Source organism: Macadamia integrifolia, chromosome 13 (genome assembly GCF_013358625.1).
Source record: "Macadamia integrifolia cultivar HAES 741 chromosome 13, SCU_Mint_v3, whole genome shotgun sequence".
Classification (NCBI taxonomy): Eukaryota; Viridiplantae; Streptophyta; class Magnoliopsida; order Proteales; family Proteaceae; genus Macadamia; species Macadamia integrifolia.
Genome location: NC_056569.1, coordinates 16,655,110 through 16,667,113, shown reverse-complemented (window position 1 = coordinate 16,667,113; position 12,004 = coordinate 16,655,110). Strand labels below are relative to the sequence as shown.

Below are 12,004 nucleotides of genomic sequence, written 5' to 3'. Positions count from 1 at the left end.
TCCTTAGCACCACCTATTAGCTTAGTGATAGCTAATTGGACTTTTCTTTCTTCAGGCATACAGTACCAACAGAAGTAATCATCAAAGGAATTCAGCCAATCATGGAAGTAGATCATGCTTTCCGTTGTACTCTTTCAATTCCAGCTTCACCTTATATGTGTCATCCTGGCGAAATAGGTGGCCTTCATATTCATCGTATTCTTCACCTCGAACTAGTAGGTTTCTTCGAGCCTGAATAATGACCCCTTTTGGTATAGGAGGAATGTTGTTGACAGTAGGCTGAGTATTAGATTGGAGCAGCAATAGCCTCTTTCAGTTCTACCACTTGTTGGTCAATGACATCTACCCTTGCAGTCAAGGTTTGGAGGGATTTCCACACAACCTCCAGTGAAATTTGTTTGGAGCTTTCTTCAGCCATAGCTCTGATACCACTTAATGTTGATGCAGATTTGCAGATTCGTACCCATAGACCGATCTATACTCGTTTGGGCTTCCGGACGAAGATGAGTTTGACCCATATTTAGTTATTTGATCTAGGACTTTAGTAAATCTTATTAATTTGGGAATACTATGTAATCTTTTATTTCAAGTAGGATACGCAGGGAGATATTAGTTTCTTAATTTATTTTAGTTTTCTTAGATTGAGTTAGTTTCTTATTTAGAGTTGGTTTCTAGTTTAAGTAGTTTTATTTCCTTTAACTATATGTGTAATCAACGACTGAGGACAAATGAAGAATGATGAATTAAGTTTGAATGTTTGAGAGCATGAGGGTTGTGTTCTCCCCTTGTTCTTTGTGTAATTCATCCCTCTCCCCTGCAACTCTGAGTTCACCTTAGGGATTCTCCCTACCCCTACCGGCCCCCCACCAATTAGTATCAGAGCCGAAGGATCCCATCCTCCCTTTGACTCTACTAAAATGCAACTCCTTTCTCCCCATTCTTCTGCCAGTTCTCTTCCACGATGACCACCAAACCCAAGCCCCCTTTGATTTTGCCCTAACCCCACCCCTGTGCCTGCCTCTTCAAGCAAAACCCGCATGAAACCTTCCCCTCATCTTAGGTTTCCAAATAAAATAAGAAAAAAAAAAATAGCAAAAGCCTGCTGAAACCACAACCCTAATCCCTCCCTTTTTCTCCTCCCTTTGATTCCCAACAAGAAGACCCCCACTGCCTCCGCTTTCCCTCTTCCGTCAGCAGCAAGTGAGAAAATAGAAAAAAGAAGCCGAAGAAGAGAAGAAAGAATAAAAGAAAGAAGTAGAAGAAGAGACCACCAAAAGAAGAGAGAGTCTAGGAAGCATTGAAGAAAAGACGAAGAAAGAAGACGAGAAAAAAGAGAGACCAAGAACCAACCCTACTTGGTTCAATCGCTGTTTAGGGTTTAGGGTTTAGGGTTTAGGGTTTAGTCGTTGTTCCTACCAATAGAGATGAAGCCTCACCTCAGGGATTCTTCCCTACCCCTACTGGCCCCTCATCAAATGCAAAAGTAGATTACAAATAAACTACCCCAGCAGTTTATACCCCAAACAACAGTTTAATACCCAATAGCTAACTTGATAATAACCAGAAATAGGACCAGGAACAAGAGAATAAGAACCAGAAGTAACCCCCACAGGATAAAGACAAACTAACATAGGAAAACCCAAAATAGAACCAATCAGCTAGGAGAGAGAAAGTCACCTGCGATAAGGCCAGAGAGAGAGGGGCAGCTGCAGCTGTGGAGCTTAGAATGAGCTGCACTCCTGGTTGTAGGTAGTCCCTAGTAAGGGTACAAAAACCCAAAAAGCTGGAGGATTTCTGACGGCTGGTTGATGAGATATGGATCTTCTTGATTTCTGAACTAGGAGAGAGAATAAGAAGAATTCTGCAGGATCAGCAACTTACCAGCTTCAGATGGTCTTCAATAGAGGATCGATGGGTCCTCTTAGAAAGTAGAATCAGTCCCCCAAAGGATCTGCAGATCAGATCTCAAACTTGGGCAGCAAGGGAGGTCGATTGGCTTCAAGAACAGGAACTTCTTGGTGGTCAATCTTAGCAGTCCAGGTCTAACTTAAATTGGATCGATTAGGGAAACAACAGTGGACAGAAATACACAATCGATTGCAGAAATTAAAGAGACATACAAAGGGAAAGTGGGGAGGAGTAGCTATCTCAGCCTGGGCTTCTCACCTCAGCTATCCCGGCTGTACTAAGCAATTGATTGCAATTTTCTTTATTCAAATCTGTCCCTCTGTATAAAGAGAGCAGAATAGCAATCATACCTTAACTAGGAGTTTGATTCCTAGTAGGTTTAGACATTACATAATGGGAATTGGTGATGCAGCTCGGCGAGGGATTAGTGCTATCTTTTGACTTGATTTTTATTTACTTCCTTTATTGGTTAGAGATTAGACTAACAGTCCTTTATTTAGATTTGATTTTTATTTTAGTTGCTATCTGGGTTTAGTTTCCATTTTTAATCAGCTTCCAAAATTATGTCATTATTTTTTTCTTTAAATAGCCCTGTAATGGAGAAGAACTCAGTTTTAGATTTTTGGAAATTGAATGTTTATTTGGCTTAACAGTGGTTGTCGTGACCTCCATCTCCTTCTTCTGTTCTTTTCCTTATCTTTTTCTTCTTTCCTCCTTAATTTTCCCTCTCCTGTTATTAATTTCTCTTGTTGGCTGAATCCCTATTTTGGGCTATAGTTGCTGGTTCGAAGGAAGCTAGCTGTTAGGATTTTGGTCCGGCGATGACATCTGGTTGTGAGAAGTGTTGCTGAACCAAGAAATTTCATTGATCTGATCTGGGCTTTCTAGGGTTGGTTTATCACTCTAGGGCGACCCAAATTCATAAGTCTCGACCTCCAAAAACCCTCGTTTCAGGTGCGATTTCTTACCTGGAATCAGATCTGGTTCTTACTTGCCGCCTGGAGAAGTGCAAAACTTGTTTTACCTCATTGAAGTTTTCTGTTTGAGGTATCTACCCGCCGGAATCAAGAGGCCACAGGGTTGTTAGCCTTCGTTTGGAAGATCAGCCCAAACCGAGACTTGTTGAAGGAGCTCCATCAATCTGAAACCTCTCCTTACCGTTAGGTTTTCTTGCTCCCTAACATGACCTAAGATAGAAGATGACCTTCTCCTTTTTTTCTTAAGTTCCCTAATTAATTATATTTACAGCAAACCCCTTCTTTTCTTAAACTTGTGTTCTAATATTTCCTTTATCTTTGGTAATTTCAGAATACTCCTCTTCCAATTGTTATTTCAGTTTAACCCCACTACTTCCTTTATTTCCAGAATTGGTCCTTCTCTTTAGATTTAGTTCCTGTTAAGTCCCTATTCACTTATTTCACTCTAAAAGGGATTTAAATTGTACCACAAATTACAATATTGTCCCTGGTCTTGTCAAAAGTGAATCATTTGGTTATTTAGCGGGCCCTAAGCGATCCAATTTCATTCCTTGGAATCCGGTTCCGCATCAAGTGGTATCAGAGCAAAATTTCCTGCACTTCCCTAACCATGACAGGTAACGTTACCAATGCTGAGTTGAACAAATTGTATCGTGAGTTAGCCGAGAACCAACAGAATATTGATGCTAGGCTTGAGAGGACTGAAGCTAAGTTTGACAAGTTTATGGAAGAGATGATTGCCTTTATGAAGAGGTCCGACAAGCGAACTGAAGAAGGATCCTTTATATTACCTCCTCATCTCAACACTTTACAGATCGAAGACACACCTCAGAGGCAGCAACTTGATCCAGTTGTTCCCCAGGATGTTACCCGACAATTTTCTGACAGAGATTTTGGTATCAAAGTTGAGGTTCCCGAGTTCAGTGGTGAAAAGGGACCTGAGGAATTTCTTGACTGGCTTACCAAAGTGGAGAGAATTTTTGCGTATAAGTCTCTTCCAGACGTGAAGAAGTGTGAACTCATCATCACCAAGTTTATTGGGTATGCATGTTCATGGTGGGATGATGTACTACATGCAAGGTTTGTCAGAAGACTTGGACCCGTTACCAATTGGGAGGTCATGAAGCAGATCCTAACTGAAAAATTTGTTCCTCTTAATTATGAAAAGGTAATGTTCCATAAATTACTTAACTTACAACAAGGGAACAAAGATGTTGAATCCTACACCCTTGAGTTCCACAAGTTGTCTTCAAGGTGTCGACTTCAAGAAACAGACCAGCAACGAGTGATGCGATATATCAGTGGGTTAAGTACTGAGATTCGACTTGAGTTGGCTAACACTGATTTCAGGTCTATTGATGGGGCAGTAGCTCATGCCAAGACAGCTGAAGAGAAGTCCATTTATTGGAAGAGTATGCTCAAGACTCCTTCGGTTTATAGACCTCCACCACGTATGGAGGAAAAGAAGCCTGAAGCTCACAGAGTTGAAGAAAAAAGGTCAGAGTTCAACAAGGATAGTGTTGGGGTAAAGAATATCATATGCCATAGTTATGGCGAGAAGGGTCACTATTCCAACAAGTGTCCCAATAGGACTCGTTTTGTGAACGTAGCAGAGAAGCAGCCGATAAACAAGAGTGAAGATGAATCTCATTTATATCCTTATCCCCTCGAGGACGATGATATTGTTGATGATGAAGATGAGGATGTAGAAGCTCATTCAGGTAGCCTTTCATCCTTTTCAAATAGACTAATTGATAAGGCTCCTCTCTTCAGACAGAAGGGTACTTTTCTGCACGGCTCCGACCATACTGATGTTCATGCAGTTGTTAATACTAGGGCAAAAGCAAATTTTATATCTACTGAATTTGTTCGAGCACACAACCTTCCACAGAAGCAGCTTTTCAAGAAGATTCACGTGAGAGGTTTTGGACCCACAGCTCGAGAAGAGGCCACTGCAGTTGTTCGAGTACACTTACAGTTTGGGCCGTTATAGTACCATGTCACCTGCTTGGTCACCCCATTGGCGCACTACGACATTCTTCTAGGGCGACCTTGGCAGCGACATGCATGTATTCTCTATGATGGCGCACGGAACACCATCAAGGTGTAGCAAGGAGGTCGTATGTACTTAATGAGGCCACATGCATTATCAAACATGCCACGTCATCGACTGACTCCAGCTCCAGTGACACGTCAACCTACTCTCCCTCTTCTAAGTGTTGTGTTCTCATCTTCTATTTCGAGATACGTGCCATCTCATCAGCGAGCAACTTACAAGGGTATCTTGGGAGCACGACCTAACTCGACGGAGTCGAGTTCTTTTAAGACCGGGAGAGTTGATGCAGCTCGGCGAGGGATTAGTGCTATCTTTTGACTTGATTTTTATTTACTTCCTTTATTGGTTAGAGATTAGATTAACAGTCTTTTATTTAGATTTGATTTTTATTTTAGTTGCTATCTAGGTTTAGTTTCCATTTTTAATTAGCTTCCAAAATTATGTCATTATTTTTTTCTTTAAATAGCCCTGTAATGGAGAAGAACTCAGTTTTAGATTTTTGGAAATTGAATGTTTATTTGGCTTAACAGTGGTTGCCGTGACCTCCATCTCCTTCTTCTGTTCTTTTCCTTATCTTCTTCTTCTTTCCTCCTTAATTTTCCCTCTCCTGTTATTAATTTCTCTTGTTGGCTGAATCCCTATTATGGGCTATAGTTGCTGGTTCGAAGAAAGCTGGCTATTAGGATTCTGGTCCGGCGATGACATCTGGTTGTGAGAAGTGTTGCTGAACAAAGAAATTCCATTGATCTGATCTGGGCTTTCTAGGGTTGGTTTATCACTCTAGGGCGACCCAAATTCATAAGTCTTGACCTCCAAATATCCTCGTTTCAGGTGCGATTTCTCACCTGGAATCATATCTGGTTCTTTCTTGCCTCCTGGAGAAGTGCAAAACTTGTTTTACCTCATTGAAGTTTTCTGTTTGACGTATCTACCCACCGGAATCAAGAGGCCACAGGGTTGTTAGCCTTCGTTTGGAAGATCAGCCCAAACCGAGACTTGTTGAAGGAGCTCCATCAATCTGAAACCTCTCCTTACCGTTGGGTTTTCTTGCTCCCTAACGTGACCTAAGGTAGAAGATGACCTTCTCCTTTTTTTCTTAAGTTCCCTAATTAATTATATTTACAGCAAACCCCTTCTTTTCTTTAACTTGTGTTCTAATATTTCCTTTATCTTTGGTAATTTCAGAATACTCCTCTTCCAATTGTTATTTCAGTTTAACCCCACTACTTCCTTTATTTCCAGAATTGGTCCTTCTCTTTAGATTTAATTCCTATTAAGTCCCTATTCACTTATTTCACTCTAAAAGGGATTTAAAACTGGAACTCCAACATGGAGTAAGCAACTAATTAACCAAGAGCCTTTAATGGCAGAGTACAATCGATGGGCCCATGGGCCTTATTAATTAATGTAAATAATTATTACTTAATGCAATAACTGATGGGCCCAATAGGCCCTTTATTTCTAAGTAATAAGTTAGCCACTCAGGTGGACTTAAGTGAGATCGGTGGGCCCTTTTGGCTGGGCCTTTCTTCCGATGATAGATCCTCCCAAAGTGGGAATCTACATCAGACTCCTTAGAGTCATGATCAAATACAACATTGGTAATCATAAACCCCACGATACTACCACAAAGCCACAAGGCTTAAACATCACCATGAACAATAAAAGTACAATGTATCACCATAAATAATAAACAGCACTATTAAGGATCATAAAGGCAATAAACATCACAGTGACTAGAATTCCACCAGAACCTAAAGAAACAATTTTTACACTGATTTCTAGAAACCCTTCTCTCAGAAGGATTTTCTAAATTCTTCAATTTCATGGCTGATCTTTCAGATCTAATTTCTGTTTTCTATTACAGTTTTTAACCACCGTTTCTTCCATCAATTCAGTTCACTATTATTGCAGCCTGAAGTTTGTTCAATATAGTGGTTTCGGTTACGGTTCTGAAGTCTGAACCTTGTCTCTAGAATCCTACACCATACACCCTACACCCTAGTAGGATTAACCGATAACTTCAGATCTGGCTATCAGATTTGATCCAGATTTTGGAAAACCATTCTTCTCCATATAAATGATCTCTGACCAGATTTTATACTAAATCAAAACCTTCGGTCGTCTATTATTATGTATCTCTTGAATTCCAGTTTTTTTTTTTTTTTTTTTTTTTCTTCTTCTTTTTTTTTTTTTTTTTTTTTTTTTTAACTTCCTGTGTTTCCGGCCATATTCTGGATTTCTGAAATCTCACTTTAAGGTTCCAGAAACACCCATCACTTTCTAGAAACTCATCAGTAATCCAGCAATGTCCATTTAATAAATAATAATATGAGTAGCAAACTAGCAATCTCAAAGGGTTATATTTTTCCTGTCAGAAATAACCTTCAAGAATTCAACACAGATTGAGCACCCAACTCTACCATATTACCCAATGTCAGGCTCACGATATTAAGAATCCTCATCCATGGTGTTGAAAATAACAACAATGTGAAACAGACTGGCCAAAATATAATTACGTAAAATATATATATTTTAAGGATGGGTATATTGAAAAAGAGAAAAGGCCCAAGCCTAGTGATGAAAACATCCAACCCGCCCCATCCTTTCGGAAAGAAAAATAAAAGGGCACCCCAGTCCACGAAGCTCCCGCTACTACAAGGTCTGGGAGGGGCAAATGTACACAGCCTGACCCCCAGCTTCGTAGGAGAGACTATTTCCAAGTTTCAAACCTGCACTCAACAGGTTGATCTTACCTATTGGCCATTTTTAAATTCCTCGGGTTCGGACAACAGTGGGAACGCTTGATCTCCAATTTCATCTCCACAACGTCCTTTTCTATTAAGCTCTTTGGATCGTCCTTCAACTACTTCACCGCTTCAAGAGGTTTGAGACAAGTTGCCCCTTAAGCCCCTTTCTGTTCATAGTGGCAATGAAAGGCCTCTCTCGACTTCTTTCCGCGTACAGGGAACTTAATCTCTTCAATGGTATCAAGATCTCCAGGTATGCCCCTGAAATTTCCCATCTCTTGTTTGTAGATGACACCTTCATTTTTTGCAGAGCCACTGCAGAAGACCTATCCACGATCAAATGTATCCTTGATTTATTCTGTGATCTGACTGGACTATCCATCAATTTTGATAAATCTGAAATTTCTTTCAGTGCTAATGTCTCTTCTGTCAATAAAAGCTCACTTTGCAAGGTTATCGGAATCAAAGAGATGGGTACAAACTCTACATACTTGGGGACTCCTCTCTTTATTCCCAGAGCTCGATCCCAAGTCTTTCAAAATGTAATTCGTCGGATGGTAAACCGGTTAAGCACATGGAAATCCAATCTATTGAGTTACGCTGGTAGAACCGTCCTCATCCAATCTTCCCTATAAACCGTCCCGTCTTATCTGATGATGTGCTTAAAACTGCCCAAGAATATTTGCAGGAACATTGACAACATCTGCTTACATTTCTGGAATAATTACTCTGATTCTTCTGAAAAAATGCATACCACCGGATGGCAAAAGGTTTGTCGACCTAAAAGAAATGGAGGACTTGGTCTGCGAAATGCCGAAACTCAGAACAAGGCCCTGCTGGTTCGATTGGGATGGAGACTTAATGAACCTAACTCCCTTTGGGCTAGAATTCTCAAGTCTAAATATTTCCATAACAGGTTTATCTTTGATAAATGGACCATCTGTACAACTGGGTCCCCTCCTTAGAATGCAATTGTAAGTATACTACCTATCCTTAAGCAAATGATAATCAGGAAAATCGGCAATGGGAGTAGTACTTTTTTCTGGTATGACCCTTGGATCTTTAATAACAAGAATGTGTTTGTTGATGAATTTTTATCTTCTCATAACAATCATAATCATACAGATTTGGTCAATATGGCCTTAACTAATATGCATTGGAATACTGAGCTTCTTAATAGTCTTCTCCCTACTCATCTATCTTCTCTAATCTCTACTATCCCTATATCTCATTGCGAAGATAGATGGTGGTGCCACCTTTCAAACAATAGGACTCCCACCACTAAGATAGCAGCCTGTTTTATTCAAAAAAATTTACTAACTCACTCAAATGAAAGCCATCACAGGTGTGCTTGCTTCTCACCTTGCTCTCAATGGTGGCGTTTTTCTGGAAAATCAATATTCATCCTAAATTAAAGTTGTTCTTTTGGAGGGTGGCACTACAAGGAATTCCAGCCAAAGCGTTCCTGATACTTGGATGGACATAGATCCAACCTGTGATCTATGTCTACGTGGATAGGAAACACATGCGAGTTTTCTAGAAGAGTGTGGACTACTGGTCCGCTTGGGCTCAGAAGCGAATGATTGAATTTTAATTCCTTTTCATCACTGCTTATGTATTTCTTTCAATCTTTTAAGCAGAACATGAGTGACTTGACTCACTTCTTTAAAATCTTTATCATTACCTGCTATTTCATCTGGAATCACAGGAATTCTGTCATTTTTGGTTCCTCTAAACCGAACCCAGCAAAGATTCTCTCACAAGTTCAATACTGGCTCAGTATCAGCCAATTGGACAAGCCTATAACCATCACAAATGATAACCTCCCCCAACCACAAAATTACTTCCCCCAATATGTGGATTTTCCCAACCCCAATAACATCATCCTTGTCACCACAGCAATGACTATTAATCATATATCGGAATGGGCGGTAGCGATATTTTATAATAACCAATGCTTACTCTTCTGTGCTAATTATTTGGTGACAGAAGAGGCTTTTAAAGCGGCCGCGGAGGGAATCATAACCGGATTGAAGGAGGCGAAACAGGCGGGATGGACTATTCAGGAACTGTGGTGTGATGTTCCTCATTTTGAAGTCCTGATGAACCCTAACAATTTTATGATGTGGCCGTGGGCCACTATAACCCGTAGAATGGACCTGGAGGAAGCCCTATTTTCTCCTATTTTTGTAATTAAGCAACCAACAGAATACCCGATGTATATACTTAGAAATGCTGCCCGTCGAGCCGTAATCGGCAAAGCCCCTCTCTGTAACTGGGATGATCTCGATTACTAATGTATTTTGCAGTTTCTTTTCTCAAAAAAAAAAAAAAAAAAGGCTGCAATAATGCAACATAACTGATTCGGAAATAAAATGGATAGTAATAATCTAGATTGGGTTAAACACTTAAATCATTCAATCAAGTTCATTTTGCTTCACAACCACCTAATGGTCAGCTCCACCACCAAGCATCTGCAACACGTGCTATCCAACACTGGTGGTCATCTCCTCAAAAGAATCTTAGATTTTGTTTCCTGAAATTGTGGGATGTAACACAAACAACATAAGAAGTAGTACATCTTACCATCCGGTTCAAGAGAGATACTCCTGAGTGAGAATGCCAGCTGGAAACACCGAACTAGAGACATGTGACTGGAGGTCTGACAAATGACAATGCAACAATGATAAATTATGCACTTGAAAAACACAAAGACTACATAACGAGGAATGAAGGAAACACGTTTGAAAAGTTTACAAATAGAAAAAAGGACAGAACATTAATATATTATTATCCATCACAACTAGCGTTGGATGATGAACTAGAATTGACCCAATTCCTTTTCTCTTTCACAATAAGGGGGCCAAAAACTTATAGTGAAAAACAGACACACAATCAGTAGACAATTAATAGGGTAAGAGCCTCACCTTGGACCGAGAAAACAATAGAGCTAGGTTGTGCGTGTGGGCCATTGCCTCAAAATTTGCAGAAGTGTTTTCTGTGGAAGTTGCCTGAACCCAGATGGATGAAAGAAGAAGACCTACTTGGTGACTACTCAACCGCAGAGAAGTCAGTTCCTGGACAATGTTTATATGAAATGAATGGTTAAAAGATCATAAATCCCAAGTTACAACAAAGAAAAAGCTCCAAAAAGGAGTGGCCTATATCAAAGATAGAAGTCAATCTTCAATTTGTCACAACACATGGAGCAGAAAGCTTAAAGCTATAAAGTTGACTGAGAGAAATATGGGATGACATTTCTTGGTTTGGATTAAATGGCTAGTTTTCTGGATTGGTTCATATTTTCAAAGGTTTAGGCATCTGAACTGTCTCTCTTTCTCTCTCTACCTTCCACCATAAATAATATTTTATGAGGTACTTCTGGTCCACCTAGTGGGGCCCCACCTTGCCCATTTCATATAATAGACTAGGTCAGGCTATGGTGCATTCGGTCGACTTTGGACCAAATCAAAACAATGCGACTAGCGGCCTTCCTCCCAAGGGACAAATGATACAATGTTTTACACCCATATCCAAAATTTGTCTTCCATCCCATCCTAGCCCTCAATCAGTGACATCAAATTTTATCTCAGTACAAATGCTTCTACATTGCATAAGAACCAGCCATTCCTTACCTCTTCTGAGGTAGTAAGCGAAGAAGAGAATCTTGAGAGACGTGGCTCTGAGGTCTTTTTGTACATTTCTGATGGAGGACACACCAGTGATGGCATGAGCACAACGGAAAAAATACGGTGAGCCCCAACTCTCGTTTCATGGTCTGGATGGACCATTGCTGAGAGCAATTGTTGAAATAGAGCTTCTGGGAAGGCCTGAAATACATAGCTAATATGTAATTGGCAACCGGATTGCACATTTGCACTATATTAAAATCCTGTGAAAGAGGAGCACTATTGCTTTAAACATAGTAACACTTGCCTTCTTGTGATGTGATATGTTAGGGATGGAAGAAACGATCTGTACAGTCCGATAGACAGCAGCAATAGTTGTTCTAGCCATAATGGTCGTAGTTGAGATATTCTCCAGCACGACAGCTATCACGTCAAGAATGGGTCCCAAATCCCCAACCTGTTGATTCAAAATCTAGTCTTAAAAAATAACATTGAAGCCTACAATACAAGCATCCATATATATATATATAAAATACATATTCTTACTATGATGTGAGAAAATTTTCAGATGTCATTATTGGATGTGCTATACTAGTAATGGGCACAAATTATCAAACTAGATCTCATTTTGAAATAGAAACCCAACCTAATGAAGAAATCCTAGTAACGGTGATGCAATCCAGC

General features: G+C 40.0%; 1 protein-coding gene across 1 annotated transcript in view; it reads right to left on the bottom strand.

Annotated features, from left to right (window-relative positions):
- LOC122059526 (protein SEMI-ROLLED LEAF 2-like) overlaps positions 1-11,796 on the bottom strand; it is a 75,262-nt gene extending 63,466 nt beyond the window's left edge. The window contains exons 1-4 of the mRNA XM_042622351.1: positions 11,628-11,796; positions 11,327-11,521; positions 10,619-10,768; positions 10,278-10,353 (exon numbers count right to left, since the gene is read on the bottom strand). Of these exons, the coding sequence (XP_042478285.1) occupies positions 10,278-10,353; positions 10,619-10,768; positions 11,327-11,521; positions 11,628-11,708 (502 nt within the window). The 5' untranslated portion in view covers positions 11,709-11,796. The remainder of the gene's footprint in view (positions 1-10,277; positions 10,354-10,618; positions 10,769-11,326; positions 11,522-11,627) is intronic.
- Between the last annotated feature and the right edge of the window lie 208 nt (positions 11,797-12,004).